At 47.2% G+C, this 25732-nt stretch overlaps 1 protein-coding gene across 1 annotated transcript in view; it reads left to right on the top strand.

Annotated features, from left to right (window-relative positions):
* Positions 1-25732, top strand: part of acaca (acetyl-CoA carboxylase alpha) — a 324414-nt gene that overhangs the window by 155533 nt on the left and 143149 nt on the right. The window contains exons 36-40 of the mRNA XM_038814269.1: positions 874-1089; positions 6382-6537; positions 9843-10046; positions 20479-20634; positions 22805-22945. Coding sequence (XP_038670197.1) covers positions 874-1089; positions 6382-6537; positions 9843-10046; positions 20479-20634; positions 22805-22945 — 873 coding nt within the window. The remainder of the gene's footprint in view (positions 1-873; positions 1090-6381; positions 6538-9842; positions 10047-20478; positions 20635-22804; positions 22946-25732) is intronic.

Raw genomic sequence — 25732 nt, 5'->3', positions numbered from 1 at the left:
ATTAGGGGGTGGCTGAAGAGGCTGGAGAATGAAGGCAAAGCAGGACAGAGCTGGTTGTGGGATGTGTGTGAAGGTGGCTTGTGCACTGTCATTTACCCCGGAATCAAAACTTTCAATAATTAACACTTAGAAATAAAAGACTTAAATTAATTTTAAAATCATACATTGGGGATAACTGGAAGTGGAGAGCAGATTGTACAAGGCGCTCTGATGAAAAGGGCCATTCTCCACTTGGCTGTCGTTTTTCGAGAATCCAACATCTGGCTGTGTGTGTTAAGCAATATCTATATTTGTTTCTTGTGTAATTTGGTTCAGGAAGAATGACACCCATGTGCCCATTCCCCAATTTTACAGTGTGATGGCAATCTGCCCTCTGGTTAAAGGAACTGGTTTAATTAAGGGAAAGACAGTGATTGAGCTCATAGTTAGACATTGCTGCCTTGCAATCCAAATTACAGAAAGCCAGTACATGTGTTCAGTGTTCTGGTCTCAACAAGTCTTTCTGACCTCTCATTCCACCTGCTGACATAAGAAATGCCTCCCTATTTATTGCTTAATCCTCTCTCAGCAAAGGGATTCTAATGTATCGTCACTACATTTTAAAATCTTAAAGCAACGCGTTGTACCACTTTGTGGTGATTGGGTATGAAGATCTGTGCACTCTCTCTCTCTCTCTTGCCTTTCCTCTCTCTCGCCCTTGCCCTTTTGCCCAACCCGCCCCCTGTCTTGTCGTTCTGCCCACCCCAACTAATTCCTCACCCTGGTCTCTTGCCCCCCCCCCCCCCCTTTGCTTTCTCCATTTCTTTGTTGTATCTGCATTCAAATGCTATCCTTGTTCTGTTTTAATGAATCTCTTAATTTTTTTTCTTCCAGTTTCAGGAAGACCGAATTTACCGGCATCTGGAGCCTGCCCTGGCTTTCCAGCTGGAGCTAAATAGAATGCGTAATTTTGATCTTACTGCCATGCCATGCGCCAATCATAAAATGCACTTGTATTTGGGCGGAGCCAAGGTGGAAGCGGGTATTGAGGTGACCGACTATCGATTCTTTGTGCGAGCCATTATTCGGCACTCCGACTTAGTCACCAAGGTGGGTCAACCTACAAGAACCCCTTGCATTTATATAACACCATTAAAGATGTCTGAAAACGTTTCGCCCAAATGTAAGAAAGAAAATTAATGCCAAACTAAAGAAGAGGTGATTTTAAAAAGCTTGCTCCAAAAGGTAGGTTTAAAGCAGGAGGTGGAGTGGTTGGAAAGGGATGAGGGATGGAGTTCAAGGAAATGGAACCTGATTGGCTGAAAGCGTGGCTTTCAGCGGTGTTGGCGAAGGAAGCAATGCACAGGAGGCCAGAGTCAGAGAAACTGCAACAGCTGTGGAGACATCTCTGGCGTGGAGGGGATTGACGAAAAAGGCAGCTGTGAAGCATTTTAAACCAGGTGAATGAGAGTTTAAGCATATGTTAGATTGGGACCCTGTATAAATCAGCAACAGAAAGGGTGATGAGTGAATGTGTTTTGGCATAGGACTGGATACAAATGGCAGACATTCGGAAGAGTTGATGTTTAGACCTGGATGGGTTTCCAATGCAGAAAAGCATTGGGGTATCGGGTCTGTAGATCATAGAATTATCATAGAATTTACAGTGTCGAAGGAGGCCATTCTGCCCATCGAGTCTGCACCGGCTCTTGTAAAGAGCATCCTACCAATGATGAGAGATGGGTTTCGGCAGCAGATGGGCTCAGGTGGGGTTGGATGTTAAATATGTTTTATGAAGGTGAAAGCTGACAGTTTTGGTGACTGAGAGGATATAAGGTTGGAAACTTTATGCAGGATCGAATTGGAATGCTGGGTGACTCAGATTCAGTCTGATAGAGGCCAGGAAGGAGGATGGAATCATTGGAAAGGTACAGAATTCATGATGTTTAACTGGATGAAATTATAGCTTGTATAAGACTGGCTATAAGACAAAACAGTATGACTGTGTAAAGGCAGTGGAGAAGTCAACTGAGGTGGTGGAGATGATGGGTGTTGGCATTCATGTGAAAGATGGTTGCATGTATATGAGGTAAAAAGGGCCAAGAATCAATTTTTTGGGGGAACAGGAGGATTGATGGTGCAGGGCTGGGAGAGAGCCATTGCTGGAGATATTCTGACTGGGATTTCATTGGTAAGAATAGAACAAAGTGACGGTAATTCACTGAGCTGGCAAAGGAGGAACAATGTTGATGGAGAACAATATGGTCAACTGTGTCAAATGTTATGCAGGGGACAATCATCAGAGGAATGATACACCAACTTCAAATGCTGTTTCTGACTTTGGTTGGGGCCATTTTAGTGCTGTGGCAGAGGTGGAAAATTGACTGGGAAGGTTCAAACTGGGAAAGATGGGCAGGGATTTGGGAATTAACAGCTCGTTCAAGAATTTTGTAGATGAAAGACAATCTTTAAAAAACGTTTTAGAGTACCCTATTCATTTTTTCCAATTAAGGGACAATTTAGTGTGGCCAATCCACCAACCCGTCTTTGGGTTGTGGGGGTGGAACCCACGCAAGCATGGGGGAGAATGTGCAAACTCCACACGAACAGTGACCCAGAGCCGGTCATGGAACCTGGGACCTCGGTGCTGTGAGGCAGCAGTGCTAACCTCTGCGCCACCGTGCTGCACCTAGATGAAAGACCATTTGAAATGGGAGTATTTTGCACAGACACAGGAAACAAAAGGTTTTTTCAGGGAGCGGTAGGACGCTGTTGCCAATGTCAGTGAGAATGGAGGTCAAAGCGCAGAAGGGGGGGTCTCGTGGGCGAGATGAGGTCAGACGCAACATAAAGGGAGAAGGTAGAAGAACTGGAAGATGTGGATCAGGATGTCATTTAGCTTGGTGAAAAGCGGGAGAAATGTGTTACAGCTGAGTGGATAGTCCCAACCTTAGTGCCAATGAAATCCACGTTGGAGGTGAAAGTGGAAGGAGATAGGTGGTTTTATTAAAAAACAAAACCGTCCAAGACGTTTCTTGAATAGTATGTGATTTTAACATAGCGCCAGAGGCCTAACCACATTGGATGTCAACCAGCCTGATCTGGGATGGCTGTGTAAGCCATTTGTGTGGTAGATAACCTCAGGTCTGCATCCCCTGAACTTAAGGGAGCATATCAAAGGGAATGGCTGAGAGATCTTGCATGAAATTGTCAGCTAAATGCCAGGTGGTTGGGAGTTTGAAAGTTGAAGTTGCATGCAACTTTGAGCAAAGATTTTGCCATGGATGGGTACAGAAGGTAGTGTGTTTGTGGGTGTGGTCGGTGGAGTACCTGGCTATCAGTCATGGACGGTGAGAGATTGTGGGTGATGGTCCGTCAGTGACTCAGTCTGGAAGGGCCTCAAATCCTTAATGCATTTTTGCTCATTTAAGCTTCGAATAAACCCAATGTGCTTGGGGCAGCACGATAGCATGGTGGTTAGCATAAATGCTTCACAGCTCCAGGGTCCCAGGTTCGATTCCCGGCTGGGTCACTGTCTGTGTGGAGTCTGCACGTCCTTCCCGTGTGTGCGTGGGTTTCCTCCGGGTGCTCCGGTTTCCTCCCACAGTCCAAAGATGTGCGGGTTAGGTGGATTGGCCATGCTAAATTGCCCGTAGTGTCCTAATAGTAAGGTTAAGGGGGGGAGTTGTTGGGTTACGGGTATAGGGTGGATACGTGGGTTTGAGTAGGGTGATCATTGCTCGGCACAACATCGAGGGCCGAAGGGCCTGTTCTGTGCTGTACTGTTCTATGTTCTATGCTTCTCCAATAGGAATCCATCATGAATTGTTTTGCGCCCTGTAATATCAAGCATCGCTCTACTATGCTAATGCACCTCCCAAGTCATTTCAAAAAAATTTAACTGCCTTTTAATGTCATTTTTGATGGTCTATTTCACTTAATATAATTTTTCTCGTAATTTGAAAAATCTTCCAGAAAAGTTGAACAAGCATAAAACTGTGCGAGCAGGTAACACATTAATTAAAGTCCTGTGATGCTTCAAGCAATTTGATTCCAAAATGTACAATTTGAATTTAAGCGCTGCTGCTTCTTGATGTAATTTTTTTTTATATATAGCCAATGATTAAAAGTGACCTTAGTTTTGTTTTTCGATATGCAACTGGTTTAGTTATTTTCACAGTTAATTGCGAAACATATTGCTCTGTGCTGATTCTGTTCTTGCCTTTTTCTATATAATTCTGCTTGATTGTGGCCAACATATGGATTTTAATTGAATTGGTTTTGTTTTACTTTTCTGCTTTCCATGGAAACTGCATCCTTTTTTTTTAATGTCAGTTTTCTCTGCTGAAGAATTTGATCCCTTAGTGTGCTTTCGCTGTGCACATGCCAGCTATGTCCTCACATTAAATTCAGTGGACCTTATTTTGAGTGTGTGCCTCAAAACCAAGTATCACTGGGAGATTTCACGACAAGGCCATCATAGCCAAACTTGGTACTGTCCACTCCACTATCCACATTTATACCTCTCGTGGCAGCAGAATAATAATCAGGAGAGGCGACCCTGAACCTTATTCAGTCCCTTGGATGTACCTGCTTCCAGATTAGATGAGCGAGCTTAGCTCATGCCGGGGAAGCGAGTCTTGGACTCAGCTACTCGTTGGATAGATTTGCTAAAGCACTAGGAGGACCTGCCTATTTTTATTTCCTCTGTTCTGCATCCGCCTGGCTTGACACACAACTAGACACATCCTCGGCCTGCTTGACAAGTCACCAGCACTGCTGCCAGTAATTAACCAGTGGGACGTGTCTTTTGATCTCAGTCCACCACCAGTCCTTTCCTTTTCACGAAGTCCAGAGCGTCCTCGGGCAACTCGAACTAAAAGTGCTGTACCTCGTATGTGACCCAGAGACGGGCCGGATACAACAGTCCGAACATCACCTTTTTCTTAGAGGATCGACCTAATCTGGCTGAAGCCTGCTCTTTTCCTGGCCACCTCCACACTCTGGTCTTGGTACACCCACAGGATACTATTGTCCCACTTACAGTTCCTTGTCTGCTTGGCCCATTGTAGAATGCACTCCTTATCCAAGTACCTGTGGAATCTCACCACCATTGCCCTGGGGGGGGGGGGGTGTCTCCCGTTCGCGGCTTCTTCGCGAGTGCTCTGTGAGCTCTGTCCACCTCCAAGAGTCGGGAGAATGCCCCACCCCCAGAAGCTTCTCAAACATATCTGCGATGCGTGCCCCAGCGTCTGCTCCTTTGGACCCCTCCAGGGGCCCAACGATTCTCAAGTTCTGTCGGCAGGATCTATTCTCTAGGTCCTCCACCTTCTCCAGGAGCTTCTTCTGCTGGTCTCTCAGCATCCCCACCTCCAACTCCACCGCAGTTTGATGTTCCTCCTGCTCAGCCAGTGCCTTCTCCACCTTCTGGATCGCCCGATCCTGGGCGTCCAATCTGAGCTCCAGCCTCTCAATCGACTCTTATCAGGTCCAAGCAGTCCCGTTTTTGCTTAGCAAAGCCTTCCCGAATAACTTGCATCAGCTGCTCCCTTGGCCATGCTGTCTCCCGCTGCAGCTTCAGCCCAAGCCTTCTCTGTCTTTCTGTTTCTGCCTTTACGAGCACTTGTAGTCCTTCTCTCCATGCACCGATGTGGGAATTCAGTACACACTGTCCTCTGTCTTCAGTTTTATAGTAAGAAGTCTTACAACACCAGGTTAAAGTCCAACAGGTTTGTTTCAAACACGAGCTTTCGGAGCACGGCTCCTTCTTCAGGTGGCTCACCTGAAGAAGGAGCCGTGCTCCGAAAGCTCGTGTTTGAAACAAACCTGTTGGACTTTAACCTGGTGTTGTAAGACTTCTTACTGTGCTCACCCCAGTCCAACGCCGGCATCTCCACATCATGGCTACCATTCAGTTTTATAGTTCAAGTCCGGTCGAAAATCAGGGGAAAAGGTCCAAAAGTCCGACCCGAGCGGGAGCCACCAAACGTGCAACTTACTCCTCATAGCCACCACCGGAAGTCATCACGTTGCAAACTTAATCTTTAATGATCTGTGTTTGCAAAGTTTGTTGATCTGAAATCAAAATAGCAGATCGAACACAAATACTGGAAGCTGCAAGCCATTTACTTTCGCCACCTGCAGGAACCCCAGGGGTTTGGCATCAAGGGATTGACAAACCTTCTTTATGATGGGGTAAAAGGACCATAAATTTAATGTCTGTTTATGCTATGGAGGAAGAATAGATTACTAGTGAGTCATTGATTGCTGTAGTTTGAACTTGCCTATGTGAGGTACTCGCAGACTATTTTATGTGTAAAGATGTAGCTTTAGAATTTTTTTAAATAAATGAGTTTTGTAAGAATGCAAAAAACATTTACACTGTTATTAATCTTGCTGTAGGAAGCCTCCTTTGAATATCTGCAGAATGAGGGAGAGCGTTTGCTGCTGGAGGCTATGGATGAGCTGGAAGTAGCATTTAACAACACTAATGTTCGAACAGACTGCAACCATATCTTCCTCAACTTTGTTCCCACTGTCATCATGGATCCTTCAAAGGTAGTCACTGTCTTTGAAATTTTCCTGACAAAGTGAAGCAGTAAATGTCAATAGGAATCTGGTGATTTTGGTATGTCGCATTGGTTTACTGCTGTGCCGTAATCAAGTGGGACACGGGCATCCAACCTGCTGTTAAAACCATGGGCGGGATTCTCGCGGAACGGGGGGTCCCTGGGGGCGGAGTGGCGTGAACTCCAACGTCGGCCTGCCCCAAAGGTGCGGAGGATTGGGGCTAGGCCGGCGCCGGAGTGGTTTCCGCCCCACCGGCCGGCGTGGAAGGCCTTTGGGGCCGCGCCAGCCGGGGCTGAAGGGACTCCGCAGGCCGGCGCGGTTCTGCGCGGGAGCGTCAGCGTCTGCTGATGTCATCCCCGTGCATGCGCAGGGGGGAGTTCACCTACGCGTCGGCCATTGCGGAGATTGACACGGCCAGCACGTAGGAAAAGAGTGCCCCCACGGCACAGGCCCGCCCGCGGATCGGTGGGCCCCGATCACGGGCCATGCCACCGTGGGGGCACCTCCCGGGGCCAGATCGCCCTGCGACCCCCCCAGGACCCCGGAGCCCGTCCGCGCTGGTAAAGGACCTAGTCTAATTTACACCGGTGGGACTGGCAAAGAACGGGCGTGTCTTCGGCCCATCGCGGGTCGGAGAATCGCCCGGGGGGGGGGGCGCTGTGAGCGACCGGCGCGGCGCGATTCCCACCCCCGCTGAATCTCCTGTGCTGAAGAATTCGGCGGCCGGCGGGGCGGGATTCCCCCCCCCCCCCCCCCCCCCCCCCCCCCCCCCCCCCGGGTGATTCTCTGACCCAGTGGGGGTCGGAGAATCCCGCCCATTTGTTTCTCAATAAGAGGCAATTTAGCGTGGCCAATCCACCTACCCTGCGCATCTTTTGGGTTGTAGGGGGTGAGTCCCACGCAGACACTGGGAGAATTTTCAGACTCCACATGGACAGTGACCTGGGGCCAGGATCAAACCCAGGTCCTGAGTGCCATGAGGCAGCTGTGCTAGTCACCGTGCCGCCCTGCATTTCTTAATTTCATGCAATTTATATAATTTAATTCTCTTGATGAAGGTGTGAGCCACCTCGACTGGTGGCCAGGTCAAGTCTAATCAACTTGAGAAACGCTACAACTCGTGGAATGGCACAGGTGGCAGTGAATGCTGTATATCAGTAATGCTATTGCATTGTCAAGCATGCGTGCCGCATGGGAATCTGTTCCTATTTGTGTTGTGTTCTGTCACCAATAATGTCATGTAGAATCTTATCTATTTAACGAATATTTTAAAATAATTTTCAGTTCAGTGGTCGAAGCTGTTGTTGCAATAGATTAAAGAGCTTGCTAGCACGGTGGCGCAGTGGGTTAGCCCTGATGCCTCACGGCGCCGAGGTCCCAGGTTCGATCCCGGCTCTGGGTCACTGTCAGTGTGGAGTTTGCACACTCTCCCCATGTTTGCGTGGGTTTGGCCCCCACAACCCAAAGATGTGCAGGATAGGTGGATTGGCCATGCTAAATTGCCCCTTAATTGGAAAAAAAAATGAATTGGGCACTCTAAATTTATTTTTTTTAAAAGAGCTTGCTGCAATTTAGTCTGATCCTAGATTACAAAATTGTAACCTTGTAGCTGGCTGCAGGGGCAGATCTATTATGAAACTAATGAATCCTAAGCTTCAGGGCCCCTAATCCCGGAGGGGCCCCAGAAGCGACTTTAACATTGCTTAAAAATTTTGGGTCTACTGTGTGAGAAGGGGTTTAAAAAAAATAATAATATTAATAATATAGTGTAATTCAATACAAAATAATAGTTAAAATAAAAATTAAAAGGTAATTAAAGTATCATGTAGGCTAGCCGTAAACGAAAAAACGTTCAAATTAAGGATGTTTCATTCTAAACATATTTAATATAAAATAATTATAAATAATTTAAAACGCTATTAACACTTATGACAGAAATACAAACAGTAGATGACGTGTCGTAACAAAAAAGGGGAGGGGTTGAAAAGGCAATCACAATGCTAACGTGAATTTTCAACATGATAGCACTCGTGATAGCGATCGAGACAAGAATTTTTCTCAATAATGTGTTCACAAGGATACAATATTTTAATTACCCCAACTCAAAAATAAATGTTATACTTAGAAAAGTAAGGTAAGTAATAAACGTGAAATAGTGTTAGATTAGCCTAAGCCTATTGTTTTTATGAAGAGGTGAACGGAAGGTAGGCTACGACTGCAGAGCCGAGGCTAATACGATATTACAAGTATTTATGAAAAAGTAATAAAAGGGTGAATTTATGTTAAATTACAGGTGTTTATTATGAAAAGTGTTCAAATAATGGTAAAATTGTGTTACATTACCGTAGCCTATGAGTTTTGGTGGCCTAGTCTTGCCTCACTTAGTCTAGCCTAGCGCCGGCTAGCTTGAACATAGCCTTGTGGTGATCTGTTGATCTGTCGTGGAGCAACCCCATTGAAGAAGGTAACAGTGGTTACCCAGACCTCGTTGCTGGTTGTGAAGGTGCAGTTCAAGCCCCAAAAATGTAGGACCGCCACAGGCTGGCTGTATGTGGTCACCCTGAAATTGAATAATCCCCAGAGTTTGCTACATCATAATCATATTGTATGGGATGCATTCAGTGCTGAGCACACCGTATGATGTGGTACCATGCCCTGCAGAACAGATTGTGTGTAATTCGATCAGTCTGCTCAGTTAGCTGACCTCACCCAGGCAACAGATTGGCTGCACCATCATACACTGGATAGATGGAAGCATTAAGTAGAGATCCCGGACCTTATTGCTATCCATAACCCCATTCATTGCAGGAGGTTGCCTGCATTTGGTGAGGACATGATTTGGCCCTTCAGTCAAATTGCCTGTCAACACTTGCGGCCCAGCCTCACGGTTTAGTAATGGCCATTAAGGCATGATAACTGCTGGCCTGCTAGGACCATGGATTGCTTCACAAGTGCAAAACCATGACTTCAGAATATGGAGGATGGGTATTAGAAGGGGAGACCTTGAAGTAATTTCTGAAAGAGGGCATGAGTGGAACCTGAACAAAATAGCGTTTGATGCGATAAGAACAAAAAATGTTGGAAACACTAAGCAGGCCAGGCAGCATATGTGGAGGGAAAAACAGAATTAATATTTTGGGCCGATGATTTTTCATCAGAACTGCAGCTTGTATGTTTCTATCATGCACTGGGGGTTATCCAACGTTTTAGCACCATGGTTTTTTTTCAGTGTTTTTGAGTAATCGTGCAATGGATAAAGATGCTGAGGGCTCTGTTTTTGATCTTTCCTCCAGATAGAAGAGTCGGTGCGCAGCATGGTGATGCGATATGGCAGTCGTCTCTGGAAACTGCGCGTGCTTCAGGCGGAGTTGAAAATAAATATTCGACTGACACCTACTGGAAAAGCTATTCCCATCAGGCTGTTCCTGACCAATGAGTCAGGTTATTATTTGGATATCAGCCTGTACAAGGAAGTGACTAACTCCGGAACTGGACAGGTAGGAGCAGCTAACGGGTCAGGTTTCCATTATTTAATCAAGTTAATTTTGTTTCTGAAGCTTGTTGTAAAGGTGCTGTAAGAAAAAATAGATATATCACTTTTACAGAATTCTGATATATTTATTTTATGGCAGGATTTATGTCCGACAATTCTTGATGAATTTTCAGATCTTGGAGTCATTTAGTAATTATGTTGGGACTGTCGACTAGAATTAGGTTGGAGATTGCCTGAGGAGGAGCTCTATTGTAAGCACAAAACGTTATTGGAATAAAGCAGCCCTTGTATTGAACTATATATAGGCAAGGCTGCTGAATTCCGCAGTAAGTCAAGATTGCACACAAAGTGGCAGCCTGGGAGGCTAATGGAGCCATGGCTACCAAAAGGAAAGGGTTTCAACTTGACCGTCAAGCTGGAGGGGATGTGTGCTCACCTGGGCCCCAGGCAGTGGGAGTGTGGCAACAGCTAATTTACTGGAGATATTGGCCCATAACTTCCGGGTTCCCCAGCGTCTCATTTAGGCGGCACCCCTATAATTACTGGGAATCCCTCTCTGAAGTTTCCACGTAAGGGTTTACCCAGAAATTGCCCAGAAGAGCTAACTTCCTCTGGATAATTGCGCTGGGCTGGAAGCAATTTAAATCATTAACTCCAGTTTCACCCCCAAAAGTTACTCTGAAAGACTTAGATCGGGGGGGGAAAAAAAGTTCTAACTCCAGCGTTACTATGTAAACACCTAGACACAGCCTCGCATGGGCCAGCCCCACACTCCCAACCCCCCAGGGGACCCACCACACAACTGACCCCCTCCTAGTCTGATCTGAGCCCTGCCGGCCGGACCTGACCTCCCTGTCTCCCAAGACTGAGTCCTCCTCCAGATCTGAGACCCCTTCAAGACTGACCTCTTTCCTTTCCTCTCTCTCCGCCCACCCCCCAATGTCTTACCTGTCCGTGCCTTAGTTACTCCAATCCTGCTGGGGCCAGCTTCACTGCTCCTGTCTCACCCAGCCCGAGTGAGGAAGGTTGGGCGAGCCTCTGGCTTAGGAATCTCAATATAGCGTTGCTAGCTTTGAAAGATTGCTGGGAGCATGGAGTCTGGCCTGTCTTCCCAGGAAGCGGGTGTTCTGGCTCGTCTTCCTGGAGGAGGGGGGGGGGGGGGGCAAGACCACCAGGTTAATCCTCCGCCTTTCTGCTCCCTGATACGATGTATCAAAACATCAATCAATGCTGCCCTAACCCCACAACCCCAGAATTATAAAATGTATTATGATAATGCCCCCAACCACTGATGGAGTCATTGTCATCTCCTCTGTATAAAAATGTACATTTTCCTTTTCTCAAACCAGCTTGGTGTCCAACATTTTAATTATAAATATTTGAGGAACTGAAAGATTCTGTTGCTTGGAAAAAATGGTTGATTTCTGCTTTTTGTAATTTGCAACCTGACCTTTTCTTTGATATTCTTCTGATTGAGTTTATGATAATGAAATTACTGAGTGTACTTCTAACAGCCACAGCAGTGGTGGGGGGGAGATGGGGGCAAAAGGAGTGATTTAATCTTCTGTGTTCTCTGCTATTCTTAACCACAGTTGCCGTGGCTCTTTGTACAGCTTGATTACATTAGCTCATATCACAATGGCTTCAAGGCAAGCCGTTTCTTGTCAGTAAATAATGCTACGACTTGTTTCTTCTCTCTCCCCCCCCCCATGTGATTATGTGGAAGAAGACTTTTTTCATAGCGAAAACTTTCATTTCCATTATGTATCGTAAATGACAAAAGAGGTCAGAGAAATGACTACTTGGTAATACAGTGGAAGAGGAGATTAGAATGTTTGTGTTGGTAACCTCTGGTAGCCTTTGGAAAGATTCCTCGGAGACCACTCGTACGCATGATTGATTGCTTTCGAGACTGGCTGCTGATGAAAGATACAGCAGCAATGGATTATGGCAGGGTTGCCTATCGTGGCTCCTTTGGAGAGGCACCACTAATCCCCAACCTGCAACATGCGGCAACTTATCACTGTGTGCTCCGATGCAGGCTCTTGGAAAAACCCAAGGTCCAACCCGCAAAGGAGGGGAAAAAAAATACGGTGAAATCTGAACAAAAAAAGAAGCTGAACCGGAAGAATTGTAAAGGAGGTGGATTAGCATTAGGATTGCATTCATCGTTTGTAGAGTGAATTGTCAAAGAAAGGTCTCCTCCTTTCAGGATCTGTTCAAAATGCGCAGTTTTCAGAGTTACAAAAAGTGGGGAATTGGGCCTTTTGAGGAGAATCGCCAGAAGGGTCAGTGATGTACGCAAGTTATATTTAGCAATTCACAGGGCAGCATGGTGGTGCAGTGGTTTGCACTGCTGCCTCACGGCGCCAAGGACCCGGATTCGATCCTGGCCCCGGGTCACTGTGGAATTTGCACATTCTCCCAGTGTCTGCATGGGTCTCACCCCCACAACCCAAAAAGATGGGCAGGGTAGTTGGATTGGCCACACTAAATTGCCCCTTAATTGAAAAAAAGAATTGGGTAATCTAAGTTTATAAAAAAAAGTTATATTAACAATTCAGACTTTGGAATCAAAAGCACAATTTCTAAATTTGCGAACTATAAGAAGAAGACATTAATAAAATGGTAGAAAGGGCACATAACTGGCAAATGAATTTCAATCTGTACAAGTGTGAGCCATTACACTTTGGTAAAAAAAATTTAGATCACACTACTTGCAAAATAAGAATCTGAATGGAATTGAGGAACATGGGGATCTGGGAGTATAAATTTGCAAATCGCCTAAAGGCGATTTATTATGGTCTAAGGCCATAACAAAAGCAAGCTAGCGCTAAGATTTATTTCAAGGGGGATAGAATTGAAAAGTAGAGAAGTTATGCAAAGATTGTGTCCAACCTTGGTAAAGGTAAAGTCGCCATATTCCCAGATGACCGGAGGCTGCTTTCCCCTTTGAGAGGTGGGGGAGAGAGAGCTGACTGGTGGTGATTTAACCCGAGGATCACCGCACCTCAGGCGAGGGGTGAAGTTGAGAAGGCGGGGCCTCGCGAATAACTTCAGCCGGTGCTGTGTTCAGCATCAAGAAACTAGCTGGCTAGCCAAGTGAGCTAAACCGGCCCACCAAACCTTGGTAGACTGCATTTAGAGTACGGTGTACAGTTTAGGTTGTTATATTTTGTGCTTAAAAGGTTGACATTGGAACTGCAAGATTGTGTCCATCAGAAAAGGATGAATTGGCAGGGTCTTTTTTCTATTCAGAAAAGAAATCTGAAGGGTGTCCTAATAGAGGATTTTGTTCCTACCTCATCGAAACATTTCAGAATTTCAATGTGTTTCCACTTACAGGGAAGAGTGTAACTAGAGGTCGTCAATATTTTTTTTGAAATAATTTTTATTGAAAAATTTTGAATTTATACAACAATAACGCACCATAGTAAAATACCAAAAATAACAATAATATTAGCAATCATAAACATTCGCCCCACCTCCATGAACAACATAGCATTTTAACAACAACGCAAATTAACACAATATAAAGTTACAGAATAGAAACTACAATAAGGAACAACCCCCCCGGGTTGCTGCTGCTATTGACCAAGATACCTATCTTTGAGCCAGGAAGTCCAGAAAAGGCTTCCATCGTTTATAGAACCCTTGTATTGATCCTCTCAGGGCAAATTTGACCCTTTCCAATTTTATAAATCCCGCCATGTCACTGATCCAGGTCTCCACACTTGGGGGCCTCGCATCCTTCCACTGTAGCAGAATCCTTCGTCGGGCTACTAGGGACGCAAAGGCCAGGACACCGGCCTCTTTTACCTCCTGCACTCCCGGCTCTACCGCAACTCCAAAAATCGCGAGTCCCCACCCTGGTTTGACCCTGGATCCAACCACCCTCAACACCGTCCCCGCCACCCCCTTTCAGAATTCTTCCAGTGCTGGGCATGTCCAGAACATATGGGCGTAGTTCGCTGGACTCCCCGAACATCTGGTGTACCTGTCCTCACTCCCAAAGAAGCTACTCATCCTAGTCCCGGACATGTGGGCCCGGTGCAGCACCTTAAATTGGATGAGACTAAGCCTCGCACATGAGGAGGAAGAGTTGACTCTCTCCAAGGCATCTGCCCAAGTCCTGTCCTCTATCTGCTCCCCGAGTTCCTCCTCCCATTTAGCCTTCAGCTCCTCCACTGACGACTCCTCCACCTCCTGCATTACCTTATAGATGTCAGACACCTTCCCCTCTCTGACCCACACCCCCGAAAGCACTCTGTCCATTGTCCCCCGCGAGGGCAGCAGAGGGAATCCCTCTACCTGTCGCCTAGCAAACGCCTTTACCTGCAAGTATCTGAACATGTTTCCTTGGGGAAGCCCAAATTTATCTTCCAGTTCCCCCAGGCCCGCAAACCTCCCGCCAATAAACAGGTCCCTCAATTTACTGATGCCCGCCCTTTGCCACCCCCTAAATCCCCCATCCTTGTTCCCCGGGATGAACCGATGATTGCCACCCAGTGGAGCCTCCATCGAGCCCCCTGTTTCCCCCCGATTCCGTCTCCACTGTCCCCAGATTCTTAGGGTCGCCGCCACCACCGGGCTCGTGGTAAATCTCTTATGGGAGAGCGGAAACGGCGCCGTTACCATGGCACCCAGGCTCGTACCTCTACGTGACGCCATCTCCATTCTTTTCCACCCCCCCCCCCCCCCCCCCCCCCCCCCCCGTCCACCCCCCCATCACCCATTTACACACTATTGACACATTGGCCGCCCAATAGTACCCCAGAAGGTTGGGCAGCGCCAGCCCGCCTCTATCCCTCCCTCGCTCCAGGAACACCCTCTTCACTCTCGGAGTCCCATGTGCCCACACAAAGCTCAAAATACTGCTAGTCACTCTCCTAAAGAAGGCCCTGGGGATAAAGATGGGCAGGCACTGAAAGAGGAACAAGAACCTCGGAAGCACCGTCATTTTGACGGACTGTACCCTCCCCGCCAACGATAATGGCAGCATGTCCCACCTCTTGAACTCCTCCTCCATCTGATCTACAAGTCTGCTGAAATTATGTTTGTGAAGAGTCCCCCAGTCCCTGGCCACCTGCACCCCCAGGTACCTAAAGATCTCCCCTGCCTGCCTAAGCGGGAGCCTACCAATTCCTTCCTCCAGGTCTCCAGGGTGCACCACAAACACCTCACTTTTGCCTAAATTTAATTTATAACCTGAAAAGGTCCCAAACTCAGCTAGCAGCTCCATCACCCCCGGCATCCCTCCCACCGGGTCCGCCACATACAGTAACAGGTCATCGGCATACAACGACACCCTATGTTCCTCCCCACCTCGCACCAAGCCTCTCCACCTCTCCGAATCCCTCAACGCCATCGCCAGCGGCTGGATTGCCAGTGCAAACAACAAGGGGGACAGGGGGCAACCCTGCCTGGTCCCTCGGTAATGCCGGAAGTACTCCGACCTCCTCCCATTCGTGGCCACGCACGCCATCGGGGCCTCATATAGCAGCCTTACCCATCTAATGAACCCTTCACCAAATCCAAACCTCCCCAACACCTCCCATAGGTACCCCCACTCCACTCTATCGAAGACCTTCTCCGCATCCAGCGCCACCACTATCTCTGCCTCCCCCTCAATCGCCGGCATCATGATGACATTCAACAATCTCCGCACATTCGTGTTCAGCTGCCTTCCCTTCACAAAACCTGTCTGGTCCTCGTGCACAACCCCTGGCACACAGTCCTCTATCCTGGTGGCCAGGATTTTTGCCAGCACCTTAGCATCCACGTTGAGGAGAGATATGGGCCTGTATGAACCACACTGCTGGGGGTCCTTGTCCCTCTTTAAAATTAACGAGATCAGCGCCCGCGACATCGTCGGGGACAAAGTCCCCTCTTCCCACGCTTCATTGAGTGTCCGCACCAGCAAGGGGCCCACTAGGTCCACAAACTTTTTATAAAATTCCACCGGGAACCCATCCGGCCCCGGTGCCTTCCCTGACTGCATCTGCCCGATCCCGTTAACTAGCTCCTCCAGCTCAATCGGCGCACCCAACCCCTCCACCTTCTCCTCCTGCACCTTCGGGAAAGAAAGCCCGTCGAGGAACCTCTCCATTCCCCTCCTCTTCCCCGTTGGCTCCGACCGGTACAGTTCCCCGTAAAAGTCCTTGAAGACCTCATTCACCTCTACCCCCTTCCGCACCACATTCCCACTCTTGTCTCTCACTCCAGCAATTTCCTTAGCCGCATCCCGCTTGCGGAACTGATGAGCCAGCATCCTACTCGCCTTTTCACCATGTTCGTACACTGCCCCTTGTGCCTTCCTCCACTGTGCCTCCGCCTTTCTAGTGGTCAGCAAATCAAATTTAGCCTGCAGGCTGCGCCTCTCCCCCAACAGTCCCTCCTCTGGTGCCTCTGCATACCTCCTGTCTACCTCCAGCATCTTTCCCACCAGTCTATCCCTCTCACTCCTCTCCCTGTGTGCCCGGATGGATATCAGCTCCCCACGAATCACTGCCTTCAGGGCTTCCCAGACCGTCCCCACCTGAACCTCCCCCGTATCATTCACCTCGAGGTACCCCTCAATACTTGCCCGGACCCTCCTACACACCTCCTCCTCCGCCAACAACCCCACATCCAACCGCCACAACGGGCGCTGGTCCCGCACCTCTCCCATCTCCAACTCTATCCAATGCGGAGTGTGGTCGGAGATTGCAATGGCCGAATACTCAGCCTCCTCCACTCTCGGAATCAGTCCCCTGCTCACCACAAAGAAGTCCATCCGAGAGTAGACCCTATGTACGTGGGAGAAGAAAGAGACTCGCGTGCCCTCGGCCTCACAAACCTCCATGGACCCACCCCACCCATCTGGTCCATAAACCCTCTCAGTACCTTGGCCGCCGCCGGCCTCCTACCCGTCCTAGAGCTGATCCACCGATCCAGTGAAGGATCCAACACCGTATTGAAGTGCGCCCCCCCCCCCCCCCCATGATCAGACCTCCCGCCTCCAGATCCGGGACCCGTCCCAACATACGCCTCATAAAGCCTGCATCGTCCCAATTTGGGGCATACACGCTAGCAAGTACCACCTTCTCTCCTTGTAGCCTGCCCCTAACCATAACATACCTTCCCCCCTTATCCGCCACCACCTCCGATGCCTCAAACAACACATTTTTCCCCACCAGAATCGCCACTCCCCGGTTCTTCACATCCAACCCAGAGTGGAAAACCTGCCCCACCCTTCCCTTCCTCAGGCGGACCTGGTCCGCCACCTTCAGGTGGGTCTCCTGAAGCATTGCCACATCTGCCTTTAGCCCCTTCAGATGAGCAAGTACCCTCGACTGCTTCACCGGCCCATTCAACCCTCTCGCATTCCAGGTGACCAACCAGATCAGAGGGCGTCCCGCCCCCCCCCTCCCCCGTCGACTAGCCATAGCCCGTCGACTGCCCGCCCCAGGCCCGCACCCCCTGCCAGACCCAGTTCCCACAGCGACAACACCTCACCTCTGTCCCCCCCAGCCCCCACCAGCTCCTTCCTGACCCTACCAGCAGCAACCCGGTAGTCCCCTTTCCCCCCTCCCTTCCCCCCCCAGGCTAGGAACCCTCCCAGCCGTGAACCGTCCTCCATTGTACTTCCGTGGGTCAGCTAACTTCTGCTGACCCCGTAAACTCCCGCCAATAACCCGACCCCTCCCAAAGTGGGAACATCCCCCAATCTATCCCTCCTCCAGGCACCGCTCCAGCGCGGGGAAGAACCAGTTAAGGCCCCGCCTCCCCCCGTCATCGTCTCCGCCCCCCAGCACCGCAGCGCGGGAAACCAGAGGAAAGCCCGCGCTTTCGCACTGCCCCACCACACCCTTCTGACGCAGCTCCCAAATACCAGCCCCACTCCATACCCCCAACCCGACATAGAATACAACAAACACCCCAACCCTCCCCGCAAGATACAAAACTCAGACAATGCCCCACAGCAAAAAAAACATAACAGAACAACACCCCCATAAATAACCATATCGAAATTGCAAAAGTACAAAAAAACAAAAAAAAGAAGAACACAGCAACAGCAGAAACCAGAAATAAAGCATTACAACCGACCCCGCAACCCCCAACCCCTAGTTCAAGTCCAGTTTCTCCGTCCACACGAAGGCCCACGCCTCCTCCAGGGAATCGAAATAGTAATTCCAGTCCGAATAAGTTACCCACAGGCGCGCGGGCTGCAACATTCCGAACTTTATCTTTTTCCTGTAAAGCACCTCTTTCGTCCGATTAAATCCGGACCGCCGCTTAGCCACCTCCGCACTCCAAACCTGGTAGATCCGTACTACCCCATTCTTCCAATTGCTGCTCTTCACCACCTTGGCCCAGCGCAGCACACACTCCCGATCACTGAACCGGTGGAACCTCACCAGCACCGCACGCGGGGGTTCATTCTCCTTAGGCCTCCTGGCCAGTACTCTGTGTGCTCCCTCCAGCTCCAAGGGCAGATGGAAAGACCCGGCCCCCACTAGCGAGTTCAGCATTGTAGCCACGTAGGTTGTCAGGTCCGACCCCTCCACAAGGCCCAAGATCCGCAGGTTTTTCCGCCTCGTGCGGTGATCAAGCTCCTCGAAGCGTTCCTGCCACTTCTTGTGGAGTGCCTCGTGCCCCTCCACCTTACTCACGAGGACCATGGCCTCCTCCTGTCGTTCAGTGGCCTGCGTCTGCAACTCCCTGATGGCAGCACCCTGGGTCGTCTGAATCTCCGATAGCCTTCTGTTCGTTTCCTGCAGAGAGCTCAGTACCTCAGCCTTGAAGTCTGTAAAGCAGCACAGGAGAGCAGCTTGTTGCTCCAGGGTCCACTGCTTCCACTCCTCTGGAGCTCCGCCGGCCGCCATCTTGGATTCCTTCCCCCGTTTTTTTCTGGGCAGCTGCTGCCGTTTTTTCCCCCTTTCCACTCCGAGTTCGAGTCATGGACTGCGGGGAAAGTCGATCAGCACACCTTCTCCCACCGGGAGACGTCGAGAAATTTCCGTTTTGGGCTCTAAAAAGAGGCGAAAAGTCCGTTTAAAACGGGAGCTCCCAAATGTGTGGCTTCCTACCCCATCGCCGCCACCGGAAGAATGGTGGAACAGTTGAGGAACAGTGGAGAACCTTCCAAGCGATTTTTCACAGTGCTCAGCAAAGGTTTATACCAACAAAAAGGAAGGATGGTAGAAAGAGGGAAAATCGACCGTGGATATCTGAACAGGCGCCGGAATGTGGCGACTTGCGGCTTTTCACAGTAACTTCATACTTGAGACAATAAAAGGTTATTATTATTAATATAGAGGCCGAACTATTTTACAAATACTAGTTAATTCCCAGTCCAATCAGGACAAGGGACGAACCATCCCCAGCTGGATGAACCTCATCCACGTCACATACAGGTTATTTACACCCCTCACCCCCTCCCCAGTCTGAATCCAGAGGAGGAGAGAACCAATATAAAAAATAGAGGACAAAATGGTATGACAACCCCAATGGCCAAACAACAACAAAAAGATACAAGAGCTTTCGGTCCGCAGGAGGCCAGAGGTCGTCAATATAATAGTCATCAAGAAATCCTCTGAAGAACCTCCTTTACTCAAAAAGTGGTGGGAATGTTGGACTTGCTACCACCGGGAAGCAATAGTGTAGATGCATTTAAGGGGAATCTAGATAGGCTATGTGAGGGATCAGAAAATTTAAAAATCTTATCTGAATCTAGGGTGAATCTAGGAAGGTCGGGAGGTGATGTGAGTAAAGCATAAATGCTGGCATGGATTGGTTGGGGCAATGGCCTGTTTCTACATTGTATATTTTCTGTAATTCGGAGTCAATTCTTGTGCACATTCAACACATTCAGTTTTGAAAGCAAAATTACAGTTTTTCACTTACAAGCATAATATGATAAAAAAAAAGATCCTATTTCTCTAGAATGTTAGCAAAAGTGGCCCATATCTGTGCACACATATATAGTGTATTATAAGAGCCTTTATCTGAAGAGTAGAACGTGTTCCCTTAATTTCCCAATGTGGTCACCCATTAAAGCTGGATAATTTCTAAATCTCCAAAGTATTCAGCGTACAGCAAAAGAAAATGACTTTTTAATCTGGTTAGTTAGGATCTGACTAATAATTCCAGTGCTCCAATTAATGTGTGCAGTGCTCCAATTAATATGTTTCCAGCAATGTTCAATTCAGACATTCCAGAGTATAACTTGTGAATTTGCTTTCTGATTGACAATGTCACTTGGAAAAGTAGCCTATTCCTTTGCTTCCAGTAGTTACAAAGAGCTATCGCATTGCCCTCAATGTTACAGTTCTTTCATGGATACTGATGGCATGAGCTTCTGTCCAAGGTGTGGGAGCTGACATATTTATAAAACAAAAATGACTGGCGATTTAAATAAAAGTGCTTCACCTTTCTTTTTCTTCTGATAACAGATCATGTTTCAAGCCTATGGAGATAAACAGGGACCATTACATGGAATGCTAATCAACACACCCTATGTTACCAAAGACTTACTACAGTCCAAAAGGTTTCAAGCCCAGTCCCTTGGAACGACATATGTGTACGACTTGCCTGAAATGTTCCGACAGGTAAATCTGGCACTTTGGACTGCTGGCTTTATTGTGTGATGTAGGTTTGAGCTGAGCCTGTTGTATTGCATTTGTTGGAGGCACAAGAGTATAATGCCTCCTTTGGAGTGCATTACAAGAATTGCCATTGAAATTTAAAAAATCTTATTTGAATCTAGGTGATTGCTCAAAATTTACTTCCTGATATGAATTGTTTATTTGTTTTAATAATTTCCTATTTATGTACCACTTGTTCAATTTGAGTTTTAAGATGTTTGACCTCACACCGTATTTATTTGTCATGATGATCAGTTGAAGGGTGGTTCCTTTTATGATTAGAATTAGGCTTCTTGAATATTGTTCCCGGGACAGGCTATTTCCAGTGTGCTCATGTGGTTGAAAATTGTCATGCAATTTATTATTAAATGTGGAACTGAACTATTTCGCCCCGGAAGATCCCAAACCCATGCCCTGTTAGCTATATCCAGCTGGGACTCTGGTAAATGCGTTGCAATTGGCAATAGCATCCCTGTGTTATAGAGATGGATAGCCTCAAAATATACATGTTTCTGATGTATTTTCCAACCCTTATTGGAAGTACTTATTTGTGGACACAATGGACAGGACGAAGCAAACCCTTCTCCTCCACACAGGCCTGCACCCATTACTTACCCCACCACTCAAAACAGACTGGCTCTTATCAACGCTCACATAAGAATAATGCCCATTTTGGGAAATTGCTGTAGAATGTGTGCACCATGGAACGGTGCCAATGCAAGAAGCTGATGTGTCCAGGATTGGAGAAAAATGGCAATGCGGGAGTTGGGAGGGACATTCTCAATGCTATAAAGATACTTTGATGTTTCTTAATCCTGCATAAAACTGTCAAGATGTCCAGCATAGAAGAAAGCTATGTGTTTGGTTCATCATGTTGGTACTGGCCCTTTGCCGTTGCAATCCAAAACTAGTCCCAAAGCCCTGCCATCTATTCAGAGTTCTGCAAATTCCTTTGCTTCAAATGTTTATCAGATTTTCCTGTAAGTAATTCAAATGTCTCTCCTCGAACAATACCACATAACAAAGCATTCCGGCAACACAGTGTAAAGAAAAGTTTCTTAATCTCTCTCCTCATGATGTGACTAATTAAAATTGATGGTTGCTAGCTCTCTTAACTGAGAAAATGATGTTCCTTATTCACTCTTATCAAAACCCTTCATAATTTTAAAAACCTTGATGGAGTATTTCCTGGAGTCTTTCTGGTTCAGTAAAAAAGAGTCCCAGTAACTCTAGATTACCATCTCTGGCATCCTTCCGATGAACCTCATCCGTATGTTTTATGTGGCCACTATGTAGCAATTTGTAAACTTTAAAAATACTAGTTCTGGATAGCCTGAACGGAAACACTGTGTGGACCCCCTGCTAAAGTGACATTGTGAAGGTTGATGCTTTACTCCTACAGGACCGCAGAAGGGTAAACGGACTTGAAATGTTAATTCTGATCCCCTCTCCACCGATGCTGCCAGACCTGCTGAGTTTATCCAGCATTTTCTGTTCTTATTTCAGATTTACAGCATCTGCCCTAAATGTGATTGGCCAATATGTCATCTGAACAGAACTCCATAATGTCATCTTGGGGAATGTTTCGCTTCTCTACCATTTTTTTTACTCCTTTTCGCCTTTTTGAATATGTTATCTCCTTGCTGGGTGTGATTGCTCTCCAGTGCTTCCCCCAAGTGTCCATTATTCATATATTCTGGTCACTGTGGAGACTTGCATTTTAATGCGAAGTCATCACAGCGGATTCCAATCCTCTTCCCAGCTGACGTCCACAAGTATATTTTCATCAGGCATCACTGGCTATTGATGTGAAGCTGGGAACTGAGTTTTTTTTTTTTTCCTTTTCTCTCCTGTGGGAGCTAGGTGTAGCATCCGGACTACTTCCCTGTTGACATCCCCTCCCAAGGAGTTTTAATCAAAGTGGCCAATCCCAAGCTGCCGCCAATCCCATGACCTAAAATTTAAAAGGGAAGTAACATATCAAATGACAAAACGTTCCTAAATATCTTTTAATATGCATTATGCAACAGCTCCTTGGGAAGCATTTATATATTCTTTAGATATTTATGTACAGCATCTCCGCTTAACTTTAAAAACATAATTTTCTTACAGAATTTTTCTTTTATTTTTCAAGTCTTTAATCAAACTATGGGCCTCGATGGAATTGCAAGCCCATTTACCCACTCCACCCGCAGAGCTGCTGACATTCACTGAGCTGGTGTTGGACAGTCAAGGTCAGCTAGTACAGCTGAACAGGCTACCTGGAGGCAATGAGGTAAGTGTAACGAAACTCCAAAGAATACTGCAGCTTGTGTTTATCTAGCTCAAACAGATGAGCCCACACCAGTTAGCCAAAAAAATGGCATTGTCTGGTTAATTGGACCAAATCATTCATTTACTGAGCGCAAATTAATTGGCACCATTGCTGATCTAACGTCAGTGATTGAACTTCAAAACGCTACTCTTTGTATGTAAAATCCTTCAGGACGTTCTGAGATGTAAAACTGCAAGCTTCTTAAAATACTGAAAAGTACACCACTTGCGTTTAATCACAGTTTGTGTTATTTAATTGCCTTTCACACAGACAACCACATTATTGTCCCCCAATGATTCTCCTCCATTTGTGAACTGACCAGGAGTTCCAATCGTAGCTACCAGCCATAGCCAGAGAATCTTTATTCGGCTCCTATTCTTCATCCACATGCTTTCCCTCAGCAACATCAGTTCTAAATGTACTCTGATGACCTCATAGGTCTACTTCATGACAACTGTCTTGTCCCCTCTACTGTCTCTGTACTGTCAGGCTTGGGCAATATCTGGTTTTGGATTTTCTCAAATGAAACATTGGATTGGATTTTGTTTATTGTCACGTGTACCAAGACAATTTTTCTGCGAGCAGCTCAACAGATCATTAGGTACATGAAAAGAAAAGGCAATAAAAGATTAGAACGATTGTAAGATAAGTAAAAAGAGGATCTGTTGGAGCTCGCTCGCAGAGAGTCGCCACGCTCCGGCGCCATCTTGTGCAACCATGGAAACCACAGCCATTGTCTTCTGCCCCAACCACAGACTCTGTTTCTCCCACCATCAATTCCATTCTGATGCCCCAGGCATTGTCTCTGGCTGACACAGACTATTCACAACCTCAGTGACCCAGAGCTGAGCTTTATACTCCATCTCTAAATGGAGAGACACCCAGAGGGATCTTGGTGTCCTCGTGCATGATCACACAAAACTAGTATGCAGGACAGCAGGTAATAAGGAAGGCAAGAGGAATTTTGTTGCTAAAAGAACAGAGTATAAAAGTAAGGAAGTGTTGCTGCAACTGTGCAAGGCATTGGTGAGACCACACCTGGGGTATTGTGTACAGTTTTGATCCTCTTACTTGAGGAAGGATGTAAATGGATTGGAGGCAGTTCAGAGGAGGTTCACTAGATTGATTCCAGAGATGAGGGGTTTGTCTTATGATGAAAGGTTGAAAGTTTAGGCCTATACTCACTAGAGTTTAGAAGAATGAGAAGGCGGCAGCACGGTGGCACAGTGGTTATCACTGCTGCCTCACGGCACCGAGGTCCCAGGTTCGATCAGGGCTCTGGGTCACTGTCCGTGTGGAGTATGCTCATTCTCCCCGTGTTTGCGTGGGTTTCGCTCCCACAACCCAGAGACGTGCAGGGTAGGTGGATTGCCCCGTAATTGGAAGAAATGAATTGGGTACTCTAAATTTAAAAAAAAAGAAGAATGAGAAGAGATGAGATGATAAAATAGACTGTCAAAGTAGACGTAGAGACGCTGTTTCCTCTGTAGGGCAATCCCGAACGTGAGGTCATAGTTTTAAGATAAGAGGCAGCAGATTTACAACCGAGATGAGGAAAAATTACTTCTCTCAAAGGGTTGTGAATCTGTAGAATTCACTACCGCAAAGTGCAGTAGATGCTGGGACATTGAGAAGATATAAGGAGGAGATGGACAGATTTTTCATTAGTAATGGGTTGCAGGGTTATGGAGAACGGGCAGAAAAGTGGAGTTGTGGCTGAGATGAGACCAGCCATGACTGTATTGGATGGCGGAGCAGTCTCGAGGGGCCGAATTACCCACACCTGCTCCTAGTTCTTACGTGCTCTTCATCAAAAATAAATCTACATTCATCACTGTAAGATTGTCACCGTCAGCTTATTTGCTGCTGAAAACCGTATCTATGCTTTTGTTACCTCCAGACTCTGCTATTGTTGTGTGCTTGGCTCCAGTCTCCTATCTTACCTTCTACTCTCTATGAACTTCAGTTCATCCAAAACCTGGTTACTCGTATCCTACGTCCAACTCGCCCGTTGTCCCCATGCTCCATTGCCTATACTTGCTCTTGGTTCACAAACATCTCTGATTTAAAATACGAATGATTGATTGATTTAATTTATTGTCACATGTACCGAAGTACAGTGAAAAGTATTTTTCTGCGGCCGAGGAACGTACACAGTACATACATAGTAGACACAAGAATAGTCAACAGACAACATTGACAAATGGTACATCGACAAAACAGTGATTGGTTACAGTGCGGAACAAGGGGCCAAACAAAGCAAATACATGAGCAAGAGCAGCATAGGGCATCATGAATAGTGTTCTTACAGGGAACAGATCAGTCCGAGGGTGAGTCGTTGAGGAGCCTTGTAGCTGTGGGAAAGAAGCTGTTCCTATGTCTGGATGTGTGAGTCTTCAGACTTCTGTACCTTCTGCCTGATGGAAGGGTCTGGAAGAAGGCAATGCCTGGATGGGATGGGTCTCTGATAATGCTGTCTGCCTTCCTGAGGCAGCGGGAGATGAATCAATGTGGGGATGGCAAGTTTGTGTGATGCATTGGGCTGAGTTCACCACAGTCTGCAGTTTCTTGCGATCTTGGGCCGAGCAGTTGCACATTTGTAGAAGAAATTATCGTCCTCATTTTGAAATCCTGCCTTTGATTTGCCCCTCCCTGTCTCTGTAACCTTCTCTAGCCCTACACCCTGTGAGATCTCTGCATTTTCCCAACCCTGGCCCTTTTGTGCATCCCCATTCCCGTTGTCCTATA

Source organism: Scyliorhinus canicula, chromosome 12 (assembly GCF_902713615.1).
Source record: "Scyliorhinus canicula chromosome 12, sScyCan1.1, whole genome shotgun sequence".
NCBI classification, from domain to species: Eukaryota; Metazoa; Chordata; class Chondrichthyes; order Carcharhiniformes; family Scyliorhinidae; genus Scyliorhinus; species Scyliorhinus canicula.
The sequence above is the reverse complement of the archived record's forward strand: the minus strand, read 5'-3'. Positions and strand labels throughout refer to the sequence as shown.